The sequence below is a fragment of the Thermobia domestica genome, chromosome 14 (assembly GCF_964235325.1).
Source record: "Thermobia domestica chromosome 14, izTheDome1.hap1.1, whole genome shotgun sequence".
NCBI classification, from domain to species: Eukaryota; Metazoa; Arthropoda; class Insecta; order Zygentoma; family Lepismatidae; genus Thermobia; species Thermobia domestica.
Window position 1 is genome coordinate 71528326 of NC_137467.1, and position 25813 is coordinate 71554138.

The 25813-nt window shown below is 36.4% G+C and overlaps 1 protein-coding gene across 1 annotated transcript in view; it reads left to right on the forward strand.

The window, feature by feature from the left end:
* Window positions 1-25813, forward strand: part of LOC145669715 (ras-related and estrogen-regulated growth inhibitor) — a 342459-nt gene that overhangs the window by 175819 nt on the left and 140827 nt on the right. Inside the window, exon 3 of the mRNA XM_081738029.1 lies at window positions 13232-13368. Within this exon, the coding sequence (XP_081594155.1) occupies window positions 13232-13368 (137 nt within the window). The remainder of the gene's footprint in view (window positions 1-13231; window positions 13369-25813) is intronic.

Sequence of the window (25813 nt, forward strand, 5' to 3'; positions counted from 1 at the left end):
CCCCAAATCCTGCTCGGACATAGAATCGAAACTGCTTAAAATTTCAAAAGTAAATTAATTTAAGGCTATGTCTTATTTTAAACACGGTGTATAATGTCGACCAGGGGCGGATCCAGTGGGGGACAATCGGGGCCATCGACCCCCCAAAAGAGGAAACTTTCTTATTTTATATATAAATAAAACCCATCCCAGAGTTTGGAACTTTTAAGTAGCTCTAAGTAGGAGTATTACAACCTATTGCCCTCCCCAGAAGTCCGTTCTGGATCCGCCCCTGATGTCGACTTGCTAGTGTCATAATGACATGCTTGATTAGTATGTACTTCGGTATCAGTTTTATCTTTATAGATGGTGTGGGCGGTTATCACACAGCAACAATTTACGAAAAAATAATTTTCTCGAAAACTGCACTTGGGACTCGGCCGCTATCATTTTGTTTGGACCAATAAGATATATCAATTAGTATATATCCCATCCCTGGATATTTTTTTATCAAACACTAATAATATTGTAGAATTTTACAAGTAGTATATAGGTAAACAGTATATACAGGGTGTCTCGAAAAGTCCCCCGATATAGGGTAACTGTTATTATCAGAGTAACAACAAAATGTAAGAGGAGAAAAAGTCTCCAAATATGATGTTTCCAATCTAAAATGAAGGATATTTTTTTTTTAATCGGACGAGCCGTTGCGGCTGTATACTCTTTATGCGCCCAATGTCAAATGAAACTGCAACGTTGCCATTTACCTGGAACCAAAACATAAGTGAATGAAGTTACTTATTTGAAATGGGGGCTGGCCATCAACATGTTAGCGAAAAGCACAGTAACTTTATTCATTTATGTTGTGGGTTCAGGTAAATGGCAACGTTGCACTTTCATTTAACATTGGGCGCATATAGAGTGTATAGTCCAAATGGCTAGTCAAATTAAAAAAAAATCATTCACTTTAGATTGAAAAATCATATTTGGAGACTTTTTCTTCTTTTACATTTTGTTGTATCTTGGATAATAACAGAGTTACCCTATGTAAGGGGACTATTGAGACACTCTGTCTTTTCCTCATGGTGACACACAATGTGATGTATGTCACGTTAGAAAAAAGGTAAACAATCTGCTAGTTGATAACATATTTTGCTACACAAACTTCACATGAATAAATAAATAACAATTTCTTCCATCAGAATGACAACTGCCAATTATTATTAACAAACGAACGACGTACTATTTTTTTAGCTTCACAGAAGTTCATTTTTTTTATTTTCTCGGAAACTATACCATGAGAATCCACCCTCGATTGTTATTTTGTTCTGTCCAATGTGACCAATTTGATTGATATTATATCTTATGTTTGGACAATATTTTAATAAAACAGAAACTTAAATTTAAGAGTTAGTGATAGTTTTAAGCCATATCTGAACAACAGTACTATATACTGGCGTCTTGCAACTGTCATAATGAAGAGCTTACCAAAAATAATAACAAAATTTACCATTTTTCTTTTGCTTGTTTTCATAAGTGAAAGAAGATAGTGAAATGCAATTTACCACAATCATAAATAATGTTATTCTACAACAGAAAATATGAACCTAAAGAATTTTCAGTGTTGTCATCCATAGAAATTACATTGTTGCAAGAATAACATTTCCCCCAAAATCTAAGTTAAGGCAGCGACTAAAGAAACGAACTCAACTGCATTTGATTACGTATCATGTTGTCTTGGGATCCTCTGAACTACTTTTTAAATAATAGTTGTGTTTGGTTTGTAATATACGAAATAATTTTAACATAAAGTTGTTAAATAATATTATAGTATCTTGGGTAAAGATGCTCCACTAAGTGAAGACGCCCCTGCCCAAATTACTCAAAGCCTGTGACTCGTGCTCACAGCACTTCCCATGCGCGTGAAAGGGTACACAGTCTTGAATAAAAATATCTAGAAGTTGCATCGGAGAAAGAAGCTGCTTTTGATCAGGTTTGTTCACAAAGCTAACAATAAGTTACTCTTATTTCAGTGTCTTTAATTTTAGAACGAAACGTAGTAATGCTCTTGACGGTAGTTAAATAGAAATACATGAATAAAATATGATTGCTTAAGTACTTCAGTCTTTTACAAACATTAACATACTTTGTTGTGTTTCTTCGTCCATAAGTATGTCACGTGATCGACTTTGCTTTAAAATTGGGAAAGTTGCCTCAGTAAAATCGAAGTAAAGATGCTCCATTTTTTTATACCACTAGAGATTTAAGATTTCTGTTCCGGGTAACCAGTTTATGACGTGTTGGAAGGATTTGTACGTTCGTTATGTTTTAAACAATGTTCTGTTTGAATACGAAACACTTAATCGTTCCGTAATAACTTGTAATTAGTTGTTTGCTCAGAAGCAAACGGGTAATTCCCGTTTGGAGTAGTGACTCATTTTCCCGGCGGAATTGCTGCTTTCAATGATGTAATATTCTATTTATATATAAACTTTTTTCTTTTCTCTTCTTACGTGATCAACATTGGACTGAATTAACCTCAGATAATGTATATAACACTAGTTAGCTAGCAAGCCGAATGAAAAGAATGTGGAAGGATTGAGTTTTAAGCCATTTGTGCGAGCTGAATATGTATATGAGGGTGGTTCAAAATACTAAAAATATCCTAAGGGGAGGGGTCCTGTGACACATTTGATTTGTCACAACTTTCTTTATGTGGTTGAATTATTTTGAAAAGGTAAATCTCTGGGTGAACCAAATATCCCTTCATTGCAAAATGAAGAGCATTTCCACTAATTCATCAGATATCATCATAGCCTAGGTGTACCAGTGTACCAGCTAGCAAGTTGTTATAAGGGGATGCATTACTTTCTCAGGGAGCAGTCTTTTACATTTTAAAAGAAAGCCGTCCTCCCCTCTGGTCTAGTGGGTAGTACGTGCCCCTTTGGTACACGAAGTACCGGGTTCGATTCCCGGTATGAACGCCTTGGAAAGTTTGAACGATTACAGTGGATTTAAATTGTAGGTTCACTGCATGTTATGCAAATTGTGGTCGCAAGAATCCAAGTTTGAAAAAATGATTATAATATGTAGGATCCACAGTTCTGTTTTCTTTTATTTTTTTATCCATTGTTTACAAACAGATTTACAAAATATACATGAAGAATATTTGTCATTTTGTTGAAAATTTTATTTATGATTAGGTAGATAGTTAGTAGAAATTAAAGTTAGTAATATTAGTGGTACAAAACCATAATTGCCTGTTTCTATGATGTTTATGAATACATTTTGAAAAATTGTGAAACTGGGGCATCTTTCTTCAACATGCATGCCGAAGATGCCCCACATGAAGGTTTTTGTAAATGGTTTATTTTAAGTTCTTAAATTTACTGAAATAAAATTATCTTTCGAGATATTACAAACAAGACACCAATATTCTAATTGATCATAAATTCAACAACAACCTCACCTCAACTGCAGGAGTAGAAAATGGATAATAATGAAAAACTAGATATCTTTACCGAAGTTAGTCTATTTAAAAGTAGTTCAGGATACCAAAACAACATGATACGTAATCAAATGCAGTTGAGTGCGTTCCTTTGGTCGCTGCCTTAACTTAGATTTTAGGGGATACGTTATTCTGGCAATACTAATTTCTATGGATGGCAACACTGAAAATTCTGGTTCATATTTTCTGTTGTAGAATAACATTATCTATGATTGTGGTAAGTTGTATTTCATTATCTCCTTTCACTTATGACAAACAAGCAAAAGAAAAATGGTAAATTTTGTATTATTTTTTTAGTAAGGCAGGCTCTTAATGAGAGTAAGTTTCAGTATCAATTTCACTTTAGTAAGTGCCATGGTTTTGTGCAGCATAGTTTTTTTTAAGTTTGCGAAATTAATTAGTTTATCTCCATTTTCCTCGAAAACTACGCATTAGCTTTTACACTCACCATCGTTTTCTTCAGCTCAATGCGGATATATCGATGGATATATGATTCATCTTATAACATTTTTTCTTCGTTAAATGCTAATATTACTCTAGGAATTGTAAACCATCGTAAACTTTCGTCTTTATTACTTCTCAACGAGAACTAAAACTTATAAATTTGTTTTTTCTCATTTTCTTTGTATATTGGCCGAGTCATTTATTATCTCACCAGTGTTTACATATTTAAAATTCTCCTTTAGAAGTCTCATTTTTAAGTTTATCGTTTCTTCTAAACAGAACGAAGTTATTTATCATCCAGAGACAAGAGTTACTTGTGTTAACGTACCAAGAATGAAATACGTCTTGCATAGATATTTTCTTTTCTCTTTCAGCGTACACTGAAAAGAAACAAAAAAGAAAAAGAAAGAAAGCACAAGTAATTATTCTCTTTCAAGCGATGAGACATTTTCCATTACTGAATACGGACAAAGAAAATGAAGTCAAGTTTGTTTCGGCGTAAAATGTTGCCAGACAATGAAGGAAAATGTCACGAGAAAAAGAGCAGAAAGGAAATTGCGTTAACATTTTTACTTTCTCATAATGGAATGCCCTTAGTACTCGTATCTTATGAAAGTTAATATCGAATTTATATGTTGTTTTGCATTTCTTTCCAGTAAAAACTAAAAATACTTCCTATATACGAGGGCAATTACTTTATCTTGTTCCGTTAAGCTGTAAAATAGAAGGAAAAGAAAAGTATCACTCATAAAAATTAAAAAAAAAAAAATACCCGAATCTCATCTATGTTGAAAATTTGATCAAAATCGGTAATGTGGTCCAAGAGTTAAATTGTCACAAACGTAGTCACTTCCATTTTTAGTTATTTTTGTGTATATCTTCCCTAAGTTGCACCGTCAAAATTAAATGATAAGAACCATCCCAGTCTTTAACCTCATATATGTTGAAAATTTCATCGAGATTAGTCGGGTGATTCAAGACGTTTAAACTCAGAAACATAGTCATTTTCATTTATATATATATATATATATATATATATATATATATATATATATATATATATATATATATATATATATATATATATATATATATATATATATATCCGTCTGGGCGAAACAATCGCTGCAGATCATTACAATACTGAATGCCATTAAATGAACCGCAAAAAGCATCTCTACCCAATGAGTTATTGACTCCCTACTTTCTTGACTGGTGAGTACAAGGGTTGATATGAGTATGTAGAGAACCAGTAGGCTCTGTAGATCACGAATACGTTGGTTTCGATGTCGCAAAGTTGAGGTGTGTTCGAACGGAAGTCAAAAAACCGATTGACGGTCCTGACAGTGTTATAGTCACTTCTAGGGTCACCATGCATCACTGGAGAGGCTTCCGACGGAGATTTTTGGGTCTATCCTCATCTCCTGACCTCTGCTACGTAATTCTATGCCGTATTCTGCTGCGTACTACCCATGAAATCACACAGATCCCGCAGGATCCTCACAAGAAGTGACGAGAACCGGCCCAGAAAACCGGTGAAATCCGAACCACATATCTTTTCGCTAAGAATCAGACTGACGTCTCCTACGGAATTAGTTTTAAAACAAAAGCAAAATACGATTCGCGAATACACAATGAACGTATCACTTTAGAAGTATACATTTTTTTATCTGGAATTATTTGCGATATTACTGAGAAATGATTCAATGTTTTTGATATGCCCCTTGAGATTTTAGCATACTAAGGAGTCGCCTATAACCACCAGTTTTGTACACAGATCTTCACCAGATCTAAGTGCGTACGAAAGCGTTTAATCGGTTTTGGGCTCGGGAGGAATTTGCACAGAAAAAGGCGAAGTGAAGATGTACGGTATACACGATTCTCGTATACACTAAGAACACCTTGCCTATATATAACCTACATTAGATTTTGGTTATGTGGGTTTGTATAACAGCAGAGGGTAAATATCCACGCAAAAGACTTCCTCTCTCTTTTTTGCAGGTTATGACTAAAGCAAGGCAACGAGTGGTGCTTACTCTTTGTTTTTCTTACCTAGGGCGTGAATTAAGACTCTGCAACGATAGGGGCTTGTAGCTAATTATTTATAAAACATGAGATATGGTAGCTCAGTGCTGGAGCTCACACCTCTCGTGCGTGGGGTCCTTGCTTCAATTCCCGGCCAGCGGGCCAAATAAGTTCATGGTGGACAACATCGTGTCCGTGGGTTTTATCGCGTACTTCAGTTTCCTACCACATTTTCATTCCACCAATTATTCCGTCATCATTCATCCGTCTCCTTTATCTTAACGTGAAACTGAAAGATTAAATTTCATTTTAATTTATAAAACACAAACTAACATTTTATAGCTGTATTAGAAATATTTATACAATCTATAATAGTTTCAGTTTAAAAGGTTTATTTTCTATAGGTTAGCCACTTTCCAGAAATGGTGGTCAACATAGATAAACATGTTTCGCTGTAGTGTTCTTTGATTTTGGAACTAGAGATACGCACGAGACAAGATTTGTGGCTGTCTCGTCTCGAAAATGTGCTGTAAAAGGGATGTCTCGACTCAAAAAATGTATATTTTTCTATTGGAAGAGCCGTGTCTCGACTCGAATTTTGTCATGAAAATCCTGTCTCGACTCGTCTCGTTCGCATCCCTATTTGGAACAAAGCAAAACGTGAGAAATGAGGGAAGCCTGATGTATTCCAGTACAGTAAAGTGACAGAAAACGTATCGCCATTCTTCGAACGTCTTTAACCACGTTGCTGGATGAACAACACTCAAGTAATCGAAAACATTTTTCTTCTTCTTTCTTTCTTTCTTTCTTTCTTTCTTCCCGGCAAACGGAAATAGAGCAAATTTACTGCCGTAAATTTCCTCAGTAACAGTAACCTCATTTCCTACTCAATATGTACATTTATATATAGGCCTATATATATATATATATATATATATATATATATATATATATATATATATATATATATATATATAATAATAATATTGAGTAGGAAGCTTATATACCATCTAAGCTTTTGCAAGGCTGTAGATAAAAATCTGAATCGAATATTTTTGCTGTCAACCAACCAAGTCGGTTTCTTTACTCACTATTTCTCGTGAAAGAATGTCCTGAAAAGAAATACGATTTTACGCCCACCTATTACCACACGTTTTCTTTTCAGAAAATTTAATATATCTATATGGTATGTAAAATACAATCCACGAATGGCATTGAAATATACTGTATACAAAGGACAATGTGTGATTTCCTCGCTTTTTTTTCTTCTCCTATTTCTCTCTTTCGTGGAAAAATAATTTTAAGATCTCAGAAACGAGAAGTGTGATCGACTAGAAAGAGTAAAAACTCAAAGCCGCTAAATGGCTTCCTTCTTGCGTTTTCTGATAAGATTTTTTCCCCTACTTTTGGCAACAAAGAATTCTTGAACAGAAAGCTTTCTTTGTGTTTCTGTCTTTCATTCGTGCGAATTTTCTCCGGTGCTATTCTTTTACGCATCAAAGAAACATGTTTTGTTTAAGATTGTATACGATGTATCGAGCAATACAGTGGATGTAATAGAATTTTACTTTATTTACTGTAAATATTAAGAAGTTTTTTATTTTTTTTTTAAATAATGGTTATATTAGTTTACGTTTCTGTTTGTTACTTTCCTTTTTTCAAATCTTGGAACTTAAATTTTATGCACTTTTATACTAACTTCGAGCATGGGCGCCCGAAGAGGGGAGCAAGGGGGGACCTTGCCCCCCTGGCTCACAAAAATGTATGCGTAATATGCCAAACTACGTATATTAAATACCAGAAATACCAGACGGAATATAGCAACCATGGAGATGGTCCCCCCTAGAAAATTTTCTTCGATCGCCACTGACTTGGAGCTCTCTGTAGATACATAAACCCGTTTTTTACCCAAATTTTTTTGTTGGATGAGTCCAAACTTTGGAGGGGAGGGTCCAATACTATAATCTGCTATGTTTGTCTATATAGTATTGAACGGAAATTATTCTCACCCGAAAATACGTTAAGTATACCCTATTTGAAAAAAAAATGAAATCTTTGATTTTTACGTCCCACGGTTTTGCCGGTGAGGTTAAAGGAGACGGTGATGATGAGTAATGAATGAAATGGTGGAATGAAGAAAGTGGAAGGAAACGGGAGAACCCCGAGGAAACCCATGCACACGGTGTTTGTCCACCATAAAGTTCACGTGGCGGGGACTGGGATTGTATACCCTATTTGTAAAATACTTCCACCTATATTTTCAGAAAAGAAAATGATAGAAGTATATTATTTTTATAAGACAAAGAATACAGATGAAGTGTAAGTTCAAATTTTCATGCTACATCAGTATTTTATTATTTCTTAAGTAAGTATAGTTCTATTAAGAAAGTATACAAATGTGTGTTAAGTTAGGAAGTTTTTGGGAGGTCCAGATCCGGTAGATTCTTCCCCTGAGTGCACTCCTGCCAGATGACAATACAATATTCTCACATTAGTTTCATTCTAACTGGAAAATTAAGTTATTAGAAATGTAATTAGAATACGTGTGTATACGTAGTAACGCCAGCTGATTAGGTTACGGCCTTTAAAATATTACTAAATTGTGTTTGAATTTCGAAATTTGAATTGACGTCATTATGAAAAGCGTTTTCTTTGAAGATAAAAATGAAAGAAAAACAGTGAAACAGTAGCTATTTTCGCTTATTAACAGAGAAATGAAATGATCTTTAAATTGTGTCTATTTGAATATTGCTATTTATCCTTAACTAATACTTCAAAACATCTTCCTTTATCGCAACTTCCTTTATGCGATTTGTTGCACCGTTACCGTAGAATTCTGAAACATGGATATTTAGATTGAACGCATAGTCATCATCAAGATAGGTATTCTGCCATTGCTGGCAAGTCACTTGTAGCAGCTAAGAAGCTTCCATGCTCCAGAGTCTTTCACTAACCTCCGTCTTCACGTACGACTTTTTTCTGTTTTAGTATTGTTCATTAATTGTAGTCTCCTTCGCCACCCTCTCTTTCCTGCCACTATACCCTCTAGCACTTTCCTCATGATATAGCTCCTTCTCAGCAAATGTCCCAACTACAGCGCCGTAACTTAGATTTTTTCTGCTGGGGACAAGCATTAATACGCGTATTTGGGCCCCCTAGAACAGTTGTTTTTCTAATTATTGGTCCCTCTCTTTCCATCTTTCTCTTACTCTTTATGGACCCCCGGAGCCTGTGGGCCCTCTCGCATGGCAAGGTCTGCGGGGCCGTTAGTTACGCCCCTGGGCCCGTTCCATATATGGCAAATTTATTAATTATTACATACACACTAATTGTTTATTGAGCAAAACCATATATTTTCATTAATAATTTAAATATGTGTTACAGTTTCACCAACTAACTCTTTGGCTTTATCATACAGTGTGGGATACAGGATAACTGTACAATCTTTATATATATATATATATATATATATATATATATATATATATATATATATATATATATATATATATATATATATACAACAGCTGAAACATCTTTCTTCTGATTGGCTCCTGGCAACAGCAAATCCCCTTCAATTAATTATGTTATTTCTAGGGACCTATCCCCTAATAGTATACATTTTTCACTGAACTTGACTCATTTTTATCTTATTTACCTTTTGTGTGCTGTTTTGTTTATGTAATGTAGTGAACCTGTTTGATGCTTCATTTATAATTTCATGTTCATATCGTATATGAAGTAAGAAAATTTTGTCTTAAAGTATGGCCCCTCGAACGGCGAGGAGTTTCCCTGCGGGAGAAGCTGCCCTCCCTGCTCCCCCACAAGTTACGGCCCTGCCGAACCAGTTTCTCTTTCTGTTCTTAATAATATCTAAAATTGTTCTTTTCTCACCCACCATTTTTAACAGCCTCTCATTCGTTTCCCGCTCGACCCAGCTAATTCTCTGCATTCTTCTTCACACCTACATTTCGAAAGCTTCGAGTTGTTTTTAATCATTTTTGTGTTTCTAACCCATACAGTAAAATTCTCTACCGTATGGATCTTTTATGAATATTTTTCTCAATTCTTTGTTCAAGGTTTCACAAAATTGTCTTTTCTTCCTCCTAAAGGCTTCTTTCGCCATTCCTATCCTTGCTTTTATTTCACATTCACACTTCATATTATCATTAATAATAATACCCTGGCATCGAAAACTAGACACCTGTTCTATTTTCTCTTCCTTCCCGTCGCCTACTTCTATATTTGACACGAGTTTCTTACAAATTCCTTAAGCCGCTTGCGATAGATAGATCCCATAGTTTTTCAAGCTAGAGAGTTTTAAAACGCGGTTTCGTATTTTCGGTGGTTTATAAGTCTGAAAGAAGGCGTTTCTCGATCCATGTCATTAGATTTTTTCATTCATTTGACCCTAGGAATCACGTCAAGGAATTTGGTGTTGTTTTTTTTTTTCGCAGTCTGTGGGGTAAACAAATATTAACTTTCTATAATCTCTCTCTTTTTTTCTTTTATATAGCGATATTGGAGTTTTACGATGATAGTAAGCATTGTGCAGTAAAACCTGTCTTTAGCGTAATCGAACGGGACTCGCCAAAATTAACGTGAAAGATCGGTTTCCGGTTAACGAAGATAGACCTATGCTTTAAAAAAATGGTGCATGCGTACAATGGTCATACTAAAATAATGTAAGATACTATACGTGCCTTATTTAATTAACAGTATTTATTACTACTACCAATCAACACATGCAAAACTTATAGTAAAAAAAAAAAAAAAACGTTAACTTTATTTTATCCGATATTCAAGGAGTTTTCTGTACACTTTACTGCTTGATTTTCCACAAATAGTTTATCCTGAGAAACCACACTAAACATATCAGTGTAGTTTCAACGTTAGACAAATTGTTATTGTTCCTTCAAACTCTTGACAGCATCTTTAGCCTGTATTCTTCATCAAACCCAAGGGGGCTCAGTTGTAGAGCGTTCACCTCCGGTGCTTGGGCTCCCTGGTTCGCGCCATGTAGACTTTTTGGTGGACAAACACCGTGCTCGTGGGTTTTCTCGGTGTTCTCCCGTTTCTTCCCACTTTCTTCATTCCACCATTTCATTCATTTCTCATCATCACCGTCTCTTTTTAGCCTAACCGACATAAACGTGGGACGTAAAACTTAAAAATTTCATTTCTTCTTCAAACCCAATGCCATATTCCTCTTTTTCCTCCACTTTATTTTCTCCTTTCAAACTTTTTTCGTATATTTCTCAATTTAGGCATCTATATGCATCATATCTGTTTCGGTTTACACATCACTATCTGTTTCGCTGACAATGTAGTATATTGTGTACACGGATATAGACGCCTTTACCTGATCTCTGATAATATGTAGAGAAACTATCTAAACGCTCCTTTCTGGAATTTGAAATTTTAAGTGAAAAGTCTTACTTTGATTTCCGTTGTCCGTGTAACACACTTTCCCTTGAATGAAGGGAATTTAACACGTGCTTCACCACTCACTTCATACGATCGTGAAATATTTCCGTTTAATAAAGGGTTCGTTGAAGGTAGGTTTTACTGTAGTATTTAGGCAACATAAACTTATGAATTTATATTTGACAACACCAGAATAACTGCAATCTATCTTTATCTGCAATCGTAAGATAATATTCTCTTTGATACGACAAACAAGTAGACAGAAATTTGTTTCGTTTGTTTTAATTTTTATTTAAGGGCTTAGAATGGTAAACAGAGCGTGTAAACAGATTCGAGCTCGCCTCGTGCTCCTTTATGGTAAGTGGCTAATGCATGCATTTTATGCGCTGATAGTACCGGCTTCAATCCCAAATGGGGATGCTAACCTTGAAACCAAATACTATTAGTGTTTCGGATCTCACTTCAAGCAACAGAATGCAAATCAATAAATGGAATTTCTCCTTGTCTTCACACGATTATTTCCGATTATTTCTTTTCTTATTTCTACTTAGGTGTTTTTCAAAGAACTTCCTCGTATCTACGTTTAGCGTACGCCAGAAGTACCAACCTTTTTAAAATTTGAGGGCTACTTTTCATGTAAAAATCACTGGCGATCAACATATTTGTTGAATTGACCACTAGAACAATATCGGTGATCGACACACAGATCACTGCCGGCTACCGCTCACAACTTGCAAGACGATTAATAAACAGCGGTCGCAGTCCCTGGTGTACTCACATTCTACACACGAGAGACTGATTCGATTGCCGGCAAAAGCTCATATGATTTGGATCCCACCTTAAGGTGGATCACTAGGTGTTCTCACTGCTAAGCTAAATGCTGCTTGAATAGTGCGGCGTTGCCAGATAGTATCGAGTATTTACTGATGCCAGATAATAAAGGGAATAATCATGGAATTCTGCTTGGATACTTACTAGAGAAATTAGTTTTCGACCCTTACCACAATCTCGCTTCTCGAACTGCAACGCTAGAATCCAGAAATTTTCTTATTGTGACTACTACAGTAAACGTACAAATTTGGCAACAACGCATTATGGCGTTCTGCGCAAGCTTCGTCTCAAAATCTATTTCCTTAAATGTAAATTAATATTTAAATAAAATTTGAAACATAACACGTAAAACGGTCAAACAATATATCTATTTCGTAATAAGATCGTTACTTTAAAATACTTTACACATATAAATAAACATTTCATAAAACGAAGCACTTCTAGTAAGATCTAACAGTAAGTGCCATCTTGTGTGCGCATCGTAAAACGAATCAAATATTTTCTTTTATTTGTTTCATTTCTCGATATCAGAAGACAGAACCAAATTAATCAATGTCTTGTGTTGTAGCTGAAACATAACTTTATCTTAAAGTACAATATTTATAATATGTAACGTTTCACTGCGCAATAGTTAAGGGAACGAGCTAAAATATGTACTGACTTCCTGGTGGTGATCCGCCTTAAGCTGTAGGTTCACGTTTCATATAGCATAGGTGGTGAACGAGGTGCAAATTCCCAAATCAACCAACCAATCAATGTGTTTCTCAATCTCTTTTGCCTACTGAGCATAATCTTGGACATTACACTCAATAAAATGGTTTCTTGGCAATCTAGTAGTTTGTCCTGGCAACCTTAATGGTTCTTACATTCCCCTTTCAGGAAAAGGTATATGACCTTAAGAACGATTAGTTGCCTGAGAGTAATACTTCCCCAAGCATGTTTTACTGTCTATATACTATATAATCCACTACCGCATAATACTTGTATAACTTCCTGTTTTTTGTTCTGTATTTGCAGCTTTGGTGGTCCGATTTATTACCCGACGCTACATAGGGGAGTATGATCCTAACTTAGAGAAAGTGTATACTTTCCACACGGTTATGGACAACGAAATGGTTTACTTTGAAATTTTGGACACTGCAGGCCAACCCCATGTAAGTAGGAACTATTTTATATCCAGTGCCATCTTGATAAAATTTTACTTAGATAGCAGACAAATTTGGCGGTCTTATTGATATTTGGAGTTTTTACTATTCTATTTGCTGTTTTTTGTTTTTCTATTTGTTGTAATTGGTATGAATCTGCTATTTTGGTATGATTGATCTTAAATTGCTCTTTTAAAGCAATGAGTATTATTTTTGCGGCAATAAAAAGAACTCTGGATTGGAACCCATTCAGGGATTATCAAAATTTTCCACTGGTGTACCGCAATGACTAACACCTTCGTCTCTCAACAGTATAAGTTTTGTTTACTAGGTAGCAGCAGTTGAGTCACAGTGCCTGAACGAGTAAGACGCGTTTCTGATATTGCCCAGGGTCATGGAATTTTTGGTTAAAGAGCAATGAGTAATTTAAAAATTCCTCACCGCAATTAGACGTTTTGCAGCTGATATTCATCGCCAATTGCAGAGTGTGTACTATATGGTGATAGTGCTCTTGCCGAAAACACTGTTAGGAAGTGGGTGCGTAGTTCAAAGAAGGGCGAACAAGTGGGAAAGATGAGGAGAGGTCTGGAAGTCCCAAAACAGCATTAACTGACGATAACATTGCTTGTGTTGAAACTTATCTCATAAAAATAGACGTGATAGCATGCAGGAGATTTATCATACACTGAGGCTAACAATGGGAACAGTAGAACGACGAACTAGGCCTGAGGAAAGTTTCTTTCGCTAGGTTCCACGAATGCTTGATGACGATCAAAAAGAGGCAAGGATTCGATCAAATGTTACAGATTTGGCGCGCTTCAGTAGAGAGGAAATCAATTTCTTGGAAAGTGCTGTGACAATGGATGAATCGCAGATTCCATTATTCAACCTAGAAAGAAAAAGGCAGTCGATGCAGTGGAAACACACAAATTCACCTCATCTCTCCCAAAACATTTCGTCAGGTGGCATGCAATGAGTAGGTACTGTACGCTATCTTATCGGATTCACAAGGAGTGATACTATCCCATCCTGCTTCGAAAGGTCATACAATTATGGGCGAGTATTTTCTTACACTTTTGGATACAGAATTTTTGCCAAAATTGGCTGAGAAACGACCACAAATGGCAGATGGTAATTTCATTCTCTACATAGACAATGCATCTCCACACCGTACTAATGTGACTTCATTCTTGGCTGACTACGGTATTGAACTTCTTCCATACCCACCCTACTCACCAAATTTAGCCTCAAGTGATTTCTGGTTGTTCCTGAACCTCAAAGATTATCTTCGTGAACAGCAGTTTGTCAGTAGATCATTCCTGTAAGTGGAATTTTCCAGTACCTGAAAAATCTCTCCAAAGATGACTGTCACATACCACACAAAATGAACGGAGTGATAGCAATTGTGTATCAATAAAGAGGAAGAGTTTGTTGAGAAATAGACTCGGGTTAGTTCCTTGTATTTCCTTGTTATCAGAGGTGAAAGTGCGAGGGAAATATCTGTATCATCCCCCCACTTTCTAAACCAAAATACAATGGGCAAAGATAGGCACAGGGGACGGCATGACGTCATGCGTCCCCCTATCTTCCCAGATCCACTTTTACCCCTGCATGTTCTAGGAAATGAGAATGAAACAAAACGTAGATACTTTTGGTGTAAACATATACATATATATAGTTTTGTATATATATAGTTTTGAACCAAGATACCTAACTCCATATTCACTACATGTTTTTTCAACTAATAATGTTATAAAACTGGAATATATTTGTTTTACATATAAGTTTAGTTCCTTGTTATTAAAATTATTTTATAAAACAAAAATTCCAAGGTTAATGAGAAAGCGGAAACATGCTATGATTTTTGGATAGTACTTTTCTGTAACAAATAATTAGTCGTTGAAAAGCAATTATAATTAATTTAATATTGTCCTTAGGTACAACAATCACAATCCCTTTGTTTATACTGGGAATGTACGGTACCAATGGACAAAATGACCTCACAGCAGAAATTACTCTGGTATTCTTTTCATTGGTGCAATCTTTTGTAACTTTACGAGTATGAAGCTGACATATTTTTCCGTTAGCCTTGCACAATTATACGCAGTTATGTAAAGGAAAATACAAAAAGAATCCCTGAGGTAAGCAACTTCCCCTATGGAAATTTACGTAAGTACTTAATGGAAATGAAACGAGTCTCATTAATTAAAAAATAATAAAAAGCAGGTCAGCCCCACTACTACTTTGAAGTAATCTAAATTCAGATTTATAAAGGATTCCAAAGACTTATTTTTTATATAATTTAGACCACTCCCGTAAGCCCCTCGTTCATAATATATACCTTCTACGGTTGTAAGTAGAAAGCATTTGAAAGAGTGGTAGATAAGTTTTTTTAAATGGTATATCAGGTTGTGTAAAAAGTATTGTCTTTTGGAGATCTAAATTGAGAACATATATTTTGTGGTTTGAAAATAATATTATGAAGTCACATATGCGCCATTTTATTGATGATCTGCCAATTTTTCTCGACACTGTAATCCCATCCATGTAAATCTTCTGGATTCTGGTCAAAAAATTGTAACACATGATTTTTGACCATCTTTTTTGACGCTAAATTAACACAATTCAGGGAGTTCTGAAGAAACAGGAACAAACAATAGTCTGACGGTGCCAGATCTGAGCTATACGGTGAATGAGTTAATAGTTTCCAACAAGTTGTTTCAATTTCTCACGGTTCGTTAAAGATATATTTGGTATGGTCTTGTCAGTGTGCTATACGACACACTTTCTGTTGGCAAGTTCCGGTCGTTTCTTTTTAACTGTTAGTTGTACTCGCGCTAATTGTCAACAATATTGGTCCGATTGTATCGGTTTGCATAGCACCAGCGGCTCGTGATACTCGATGCCCTTCCAATCCCACCAAACGCACAGCATAACCTTCCTGGGCGTCAATGTGAGTTTTGCTACAGACTGTGGAGCTTGTTCCCGCTTTGACCACGATCTTTTTAACACATTGTATTGGTACGTTATCAACTATTCATCATTCGTAATCAATCGCTTCAGAAACAGCTGGAGTTCGTTACGTTTCACTAGAGATCCGCAGATGGAAATTCGACCGAATAAATGTTTTTGAGTCAGATCATATGGCACCCAAACGTCGAGCTTCTTTTGGTAGTTAATTGTCTCCAAATGGTTTAACACTCTTTGGCGATAGATGTTCAAGCCATTGACGACATCATTACTGCTTAAATGCCAGTCTTGCTGGACTTTTGCCAGAATTTCACCCATTTTTCCTGCGATTAGTCTTACCTGCAAGAAGCATCTTGTACATTGAAATTTCGAGAACGAAAGTGACAAAACCATCTTTTGGATGTCGTTTTTGATAACGAATCCTGCTCATAAACAGCTCACGGGACTACGCAGCACTTGCACCTTTATCCAAATAAAACTGTAAAATGTAACGCAGTTCTGGAGAAAATTCAATCATCTTCACATATCATATAGTGATCTTTATTCTTTAGACAATGAGCTACCTGCTCACCGAATTTCTCTCAGATCCTGCCAGTATTTACCGTGAAATCAAGTACCACATACAAGTTGATCCGTGCTAAGCCAAATCAAGCCAAGTGAAGCCGAGCCTGTCCCTGGCTGAGCTCCACCACCAAATATAACTAACTTTATTTCTTAAACGATGTGCTACTTGCCTATCAAATTTCATTTAGGTCCGACTAGTAGTTACCAAGAAATAAAGTACTATATACAAGATGGCCCTGTCTTTGACCGAGGCTGGACACCAAATATAACAATTTTATTGCTTATACCATGGGCTATATACACACCAAGCTTGGTTTAGATTCGGCCAGTAGTTACCGAGAAATAAAGTACTATATATACACACAACTGGACTGAAACTATAAGCTTGTATGCTTACCCCGGCAGCTAACAATACAAAAATGCCTTTACTCAAGTCAACTTTCTTCACACTTTTTTCCCACTTCAAATTCTCTACACACATGTTCGTAGACAGGTATGTCTAGAAAGCTACGGATGAAGCTTGTTATCGTAGCATACTTATTAGTGAAGCGAGCGTTAGAAAAGCTTCTATTATTCGACTTGATTGGCATTCGTGTGCCAGTTCGTTCCACGATAACTTTCGTAAAATGTATCCAATTTTGATGAAACTTGGTATGCGTGGTTTCGTTCCACTTGCAGAAATCACTCTGTTGTTTGGGATTGCAATCCATTGAGTATAAAGGCGGATAAAACGTACCCCATGCATGTTGCAAGTTTATACATAAACATGCAAAACAATTTTCCAATATGAAGAACATAATTTTATTCGATTATGACAAAACATAGATTTTCTATATGGCACTGGAAATGTCCACGCAGCTTAGAGTCAAACTCTGCCACGAACGAAAGTGTGAAATCGTCTCCCCTCCACAATTTCAAAAATATGTTCAACGATAATATTTTCGTTTTTAAAAAAATGTTCAATTTTGACGTAATGTGTTGTTTGAGGCTTCCTATTCATTCCATCTTCAGGGATTTAAAATAAAGAATAAACTAGCGGATTTACTTTACCTGCACTCCCTTCCCATTCGCGCCGATTTGTTTTAGAGATCCACGTTAATTTTTCTAAAATTCATTCGATTGTGATAGACTGTAATGTACATTTTCTTTGACTCTTTTCCATAATCACCTGTGCTTGGGTATTAAAAATCAGTTAAGAATCGGCGGTGAATTTATCCCCCCCACCCATTATGGTATGGATTAACCCTGCACTTTAAATTTAATATCTCTCTCTCTCTCTCTCTATATATATATATATATATATATATATATATATATATATATATATATATATATATATATATATGATTTAAGGTGTATTTCCTATTAGATTCTCATGGAATATGACGTATACTTTTTAAGCCTTCACAATCATTTCCGTTACTTGCGTTTACAATGATTGAAAACGTGAGAATGAACATCCCTCCCCCAGGTTTAAAAAAAAATGTTTTTACGATAAGTCATATTCTGAAAATTCTTCCGTTGTGTGTACATTGTATTTGAGACCGTGATACAGGCCGGTAGGCAGCCTAAAAATGGAGGGGGGCCGATTCAACCATATTATAGTTCATTTGCAAGCCTACTGGGAATCCTTTAGGGGGGCAGCAAAAATTTTGGTTGGGCACTCCCCCAGACCTCCCTGGATACGGGCCTGTCGTGATACCAAAAGAATAGTCTTCCAAATTGTTCCTTTTCAAGCAGTGGGTTGTGGCGAAGAAACGTTATCAATCGATAAGAAAGATGTATGAAGATTATGTTAAACAACTACAACATATGTCCAGGACCAAGACAAATTACCCTTTCTTTCTATTCTTTGGGGGGAGAGTGTAGGACATATCCTTGAGGCCGAAATATACCTCAGAGTTCAATAGGTTAAATATTTTTTAGGGTCAAAGGTCATAGTTTTGACAATCATGTACCCGCTTGCTTAAATTTCTGGAAGGCCCAAGCTCATTGCCTAAAATTTGACATCGGTCAAGTCATTCCTACAGAATTTCACTCAGGATTCTTTTTTAGGACCTGCTTTGCCCCTAAACGTTTGTGACGGGTGCGTTTGCCTGTAGAGCTCCGAATTGTAGTAACGAGTAACACAATTGAAAGAATATGCATTAGAATTCTGCAACGCACTGGAAATGTTAAGATCAATAACAACCAAATTTCTCCAGGAGCAGTCGGAAAACACGCGAAAAACAGAGTTAATTATTGTAAAAACATTCCCATCTAAAAATTTGTATTAGAGGTAAATAAAATGCTTGAAGAAACAATAAATCACGAATTTCCCGATTTTTCAGTAATATTTCATCACTGAAAATCGTCCTCTAACAGTTTATCACACAGAAAGAACACATTCTATAGGCCTATATAAAAGTGTTACCAGATAAAGGGAAAATCTGCCAGAAAGTATTGGAAAATGTAAGTCCAGCATTCAGTAAATATAAATGTGAGTTTGAAAAATCATTGTTTTAACGAAGATAAAATCACAAACCTTTATTATATTTTACTCTGCATATATTATACATTAATTTCTTGTATATACCATAACTCACATTGAAAATGCCTCCTTACATTAGCAGTTAGAGCATGGTTATATGGTTAGCATACGCGCATTTGGTGCGGGGGTCCCGGGTTCGTTTCTCAGTGGAAGTTCATATGGTTCGGATTCCACAATAAGCTGTAGGTCCATGTCTCATACAGTTTCGGTTCTTTTTTTTTTTTTTTTAAAAAAAATAAGAACCTATTCTTTAAATCAACCAATATAAGTAAGCAAAATAAACTTACTCAATAAAAGCTAGAATAGGATTATTTGATAATTTCCATTGTACTGCATATTTTAGCGCATATTTACCTCTTTGTTGCACATTTAAATACTTTTTTTTTTAGTTTGTAGTGCATAGCAGAGATGGTCATCCTCCCTCATTTTGCCCTCATGAGGGCCGCCCTCACCCTCATTTTAGTAGTTGAGGGTGAGGGCGTTGGAGGGTGAGGGCGATAAAGTAATTGAGGGTGAGTGTGAGGGCGTCAATGGAGGGTGAGTGTGAGGGAGGGTGAGGGGAGGGCGTCAATAGAGGGTGAGTGTGATGGAGTGTGAGTGTGAGGGCGTCAATGGAGGGTAAGTGTGAGGGAGAGTGAGTGTGAGGGCGTCAATGGAGGGTGAGTGTGATGGAGGGTGAGGGGCGCCAATTGAGGGTGAGGAAGGGTTAGGAAAAATGATCATCTCTGGTGCATAGTAGCATATTTTGACATTTTTTTTTAAATGCATGGCGATTCGAAGGGGGTGAGGACGTTGGACTCACGTCCGCATTATCCCGAATTCGATTCGTGACCGGTGCTTCCTAACTTTCGGCGTCCATTCAGCGTCGTGGGGCAAACTGGGGAGTCACGTGAATACAGGACCTAACCGCCATTAGGTCTAGAAAACTCGTGATACGCCTGTTAAAAGCAGAGCCACGTGTTCATTGCTATGCTGGACATCGCTAATAAATGACATTCAAGTGAATCAGGTCTACAAAGAGCTGTTACTCCAAGTGGTTATATTGATCCGAAGTCTAGTTATAAGGAAAAACTTGAGTTTAATGTAAAGTTCAAGATGAGTTCCATCTTGAGAGGTGATGTTATGGTACAATCAGCGACAAAATTTCTTTCCGTTTGATGAAATTAGTTTCGCAAATAACTTCAGAATGGAAGAACAATTTGAGTACAATTTTCAGTACATTAAAAAGAATGTAATTTTCTGTACGTACCAACCATACCACCTTTATTCCCAAAATAATTTTTTACCAAACGGAAAGAACTATTGTCACTGACTGTACGATATAAATTTTTAGATCTTCAGAAAAAAAAAACGTTCTTTTCAATTTCCATGAGGATTTTTTCACTCACCCACATAATATTGTTTACCTTAATGAGCTTTATCGATTACTATACGCCTCATCTTAATTTATTGATTTATTTTTGTTTGTTAAACGCTAGTAGCCTAACATTGTAGCATTAGTTTAGTTACCCTTGCAAATAGTATGTGTGTTATTATTAGCAGTAGCGTACGCATGAATTTATTTCAGAGAGATCCATATTCAATATGAGGGTATTTTATATTAAAATTTTTTAAATTGTCCCTAAAATTAGGCTACTTTTACACAAAACTCAAAATTTCGGGAGGTGGGTGTCCGGATTCCCTGCGTACGTCTCTGATTATTAGGATTGTAAGTGCGTCACTGTTAGGAGTATGTGTGTCATTATTAGCAGAAATCAACCAACTATAGATACAATCTGCTATATAATAGTGTTTATTTTAAAAGTGCTTTACGAAAACAAATAATATATATAATAGTAGAATAATAATTCAGATTAGCAATGAAAGACATTAGTCCGATATCTGTTTCAACTTAATAGATGGTATGGCAGTTGTACAGGATCAGGGCCGTGCCGTGGAAAATCAGCGCCCGGGCAGATAGTATACGACGGCGCCCCCATACATATATTCCAAGCAATTTTTCCTATCTTTCTTTCCTTTTATCTCCCGAATTTTTCACCCCTCTTACTTCGGCGCCCGGGGCCGTCGCCCCGCTCGCCCCCCCCCCCACGGCACGGCAAGGCTTGTACAGGATTAAATTTTTAAATTTACCAAAAAAAATGTCGATTTCCTCTAAAACTATGCATGAAAATTTACTCACCCTTATTCTACGAGGCATGCTCGGAAAGTAGTCTCCGATTGGTCACTGTGCGTAAAGTAGTGGAGACACCGCTACCATCTTTGCACAGACGTGCACGGTAGATCAGTCTGCCTCCAGCCGTGGTAGAGTGAAGGTTGTCTGATCACTAGTTCCATTTTTGTAGTGTCTTAAAATGTATGCTGCAATAGAAAACACCGCCAAGTGTTAGGAGCAAGCTCTTATACTTTTCTTACGGCACAATAATATTCGGGAGCAGCTATTTATCGGAAACTTTGTGCCGCGTATGGACGAAGTGTGATGAGTGAAGGAGTTGTTTGTGAATGGGTTTGTTTATTTAAAAGTGGACGAACAAACATTCTTGACGAAGAGATGGTGGCAGGTCATCAGTGGAGCTTTCCAATGAATTTCCACAGATTTCTAGAACCGTGTTATATGACGTAGTGAGACAGAGGTTAGACTGTAGGAAGTACTGTCCATATGATGCAGTGGCTTGAATCTCAGCCCTTTAAAGATGAGGAGAAACTGAAAGATGCGATCACAGGCTGGCTCAAGGCACAGGCGGGAAATGTTTATGCTGATGGACCCTAAGCTAGTGCAGAGATGTGATAAGTGCTTGAATTTTTATGGAAACTATATTGAAAAACAGAGCAAAGAACTAGTTTTAGATGTATATAATAAATTCTTATTTACTTTGGTGTTTCTTTTTTTAACCAGTGGCCTCGCGTAGCGTAGTCACTAACGCTTACGCCTTCGGTGCGAGGAGTCCTGGGATCGATTCCCGGTGAGGGCACTCAGTCGAAAAAGTATAAAAGGCTTTTTCAGGCCAGCCATTATAAATTAGATTTTCCTGGGTTTTCCTTATTCACACCAGGAAGATGCCGGGGTGGTACCTTCCATCTCCAATCCTTTCTTCCTTCCCTTTCCCCGGATAGTGTGTTCGCCGAGGGACGTCATACGTGACGGGCTAACATTTTTATAGATGCCGAAAGCCCAGAAATCTTTTTTTTTTTTTTTTGGTAACCAGTTGGAGGTTACTTTCCGAGCGGCCCTTGTATTTATCAGTTCAATGAGATCTGTAGATTGATATGTCTCATGTTCGAACATTTTTTTTTTATTATTTCCGGTAGGCACTACTATTGAAAGGATCTGAAAACCGATCGTTCCAAATCTGATTTTATTTAATAATTTACCTTGATTTAAAACATTATTTTACGGACGCTTTCAAATAGGCTCCGAATGCTCTTGGGACACATTCTGATTATTGATTGTTTATTTTATTGTAAATACTTGTTTATTTAATTTTAAGCTTGCTGTTACTAATTTTAATATGTCACTATCAATTTACAAAGCACATTTTACTAAAACGAGTCGATGAATTAAACCTTTCCGGGGCACTAAATAAATCACTGGGCGGAAAGTGCTTTAAATTCTGTATAGATGCATTTTTTTTCTTTTTCTTGATATTGATCGATTGACGTCTACAAATGTCTTTGTAAACAGTGAAAGCCGAGAAGTGTAAAGATGAATTAATTTGACGATTTGAAACAATTTTGGTAATAGTATACATGAGAACCCCTGATGTCCGTTTCTTCTGTGTTCTATTACCACTTCTACATGAAATACCATAAATTTTCTACGTAGTGCAATAGTAAGAAGTATCCATGTGCACAAGACATGCGATATGCGTTAAATTCCCCCCTCCCCACACACATACATAGTCATAGATAAACTACAAGGGCACTACACATGCAGATATAAAGTACAGGTACGTTCTTTTTTATTTTCGTATCAGTCGATAAGTAAATAAAAGTCGCTTTGTTACCCCCTTGTTAAGTTTGTAGATACTCAATGAATAATCCCTAAAAGTATGAGCGTCCAGCTCCTTCGGGAACTGACGCGGCTTTACGTATACTATATCCACAATTTTAAGTGTTGTTTAAGTAAACTAATGTGAAATATTCCTTTCATGCAGTAAATGAATATAGATGGTAAGATGGGTTTCTGCAATATCGTTGAGATATACCTTAATATGAATTGCTAAGAACCTAGCCCCGCTTACTTTCGTATTCTAGATGATTCCTAATGTTAAATAAATTTATCAAGTTAGATTTTGTACGTAATAACCATTTAACAAATAATATGACTTTTCTGAATCTAGAGTGCTAATATTACAGCTTATGTTCAAACTACGAGATGGATGTTTTCAGATACGTATTCTTAGTCATTGTTCTATGAAGCTCCACAGTCATGTACCAATACGTCGCTGTCTTAAAGTAATGAATGAGTTAAAATATTATAAATGAATGAAATTCTTGATATTAAATGAAATAATGTAGGTACTTACTGTAGGAAGTAAACTTGTGCTAAGATAACTGATATATCCTTTAATGTAGATAGTTTAAAAGCAGAAAACTGTTGTATAGCGGTTGTATCCAGGTATTCGAAATAAACATTGGAGCTTAGATTTGGATTTTATATGATTATTGCTATGTTTATTAAATGCTGTGAATCCGCTTCCCCGCATGATATCCGGAGCTGCTATACTGGTGATAAATGTAATGCAAGTCCGAAATACAATTTATAAAAGTTAAGGTTTTTTAGGGCAACGAATGACTGTTACCATAGAAAAAGGGTATTACTATTGAGCGTTTAAATGTTTATTCACACTATGTAGTAATATCGTAAAATTATTTATTTTCATTTTTGTTCTATTCCTTGTGATATCATAAATCACTGTAGAGAGAGATTCTCATCCGAAATCCACCAACCCATCTCTGTCATCTGCTATATGTGTATTCGCACGATCCTGCTGTTTTGATCTTCCCACGCATTCAAGACTTCCTTTATCGGCACTGACAGAGACAATACTGAACTGAATTTAAAATCTCTTCAGAGTCCTTACTGTCTTTGCCGTTTCTTTGTTCAAGAGAGATTGGATCAATGCAAAATCGATGCCTTCTATTTGTGTGAAAAGTCTTTATTTTGAGACAGCAGCATACTGCAAAATAGTGAACCGGATTGAAAAAAGGATAGAAGGTGATAGTGTGAAATTCCTTTGATATGAAGAAAATTACGAACTGGCAATGAAAAGAGCATTACGTACTCTTGAGGACAAGATAACCTATACTGGGTGGACCACTTATCTTATAATGCCCTTTAACTTTTAAACCAGGGATACAAATAACCACTCGCCCGCTTGCCCGAGGCGAGTGGTTCATCGGTGCGGGCGAGTATTTCATATCATTCCGAAGGTAAGTAAATGTTTTCTATTGTGGGATGTGGCTTGGTGACATTTTTTTCTTGGGCTAGTAAAATTTTGTTCCTTATTTGCATCCCTGTTTTAAACTAATACATAGAAGGTAAGGCTGAAATTATGTACGATTCAAATGAAAACAGAGGGACATTGTTTGATATGCTCTGCAACTCTATCGCATTTACACTGTTGCCAACCCAACAGAAACTTGTATTTTTGCAAGTGACGTTACATTAGATGCAATTAGGTCTTAAGAGGTGGTTGAAGGCATGGAGCATCATCACATCTGTACACAAGTCACTTAATTATCGTAAATTCCATTGGAGAGGGGGGGGGGAGGCTCTAGGAGCTCGGATCTGACGTTGAATGACATCCCAAAGATGTTCAATTAGATTAGGATTAAGTTAGTCCGGAGGATATTGCAGCAAATTAAAATTAATCACTGTGCTCCTCAAACCACTGCAGTACAACATTAGCCTTCTGACAAGGAGTGTTGTCCTGTTTAAAGATGCCATTCCCAGTAGGAAGTATGGCCCACATGAATGCCTGATCATGTGAAGATTCCTCAAATTATAATGAAGCTACCGCTGGCCTTTTGTCATCCTATACTGGGCACATATCGAACAGCTGTTCCCCTGGAAGACGACTTAGTCTATCGATGTGATGAAGGGAGCATTGCAATCTATTGGACTATGCATTGTTGTGCTGTTGCTCTGCGATTCAATGACGATGGGAACGTGAACACTTTACTCATTATCGATTATGCCATGCAGTTAACATTGGTACCGGTAACGAGTTAAATAGACGTCAGCTACGGATGCCCATATCTAACAGTGTACGTTGAGTTGTGTGCTCAGATACACTTGTGCTTTATCCACTGTTAAAATCGGTTAATGTACGATATGCTGATAATTGTACCACAGTTTGCACTCTATCGTCCTGTACTCCCTCGATAGTC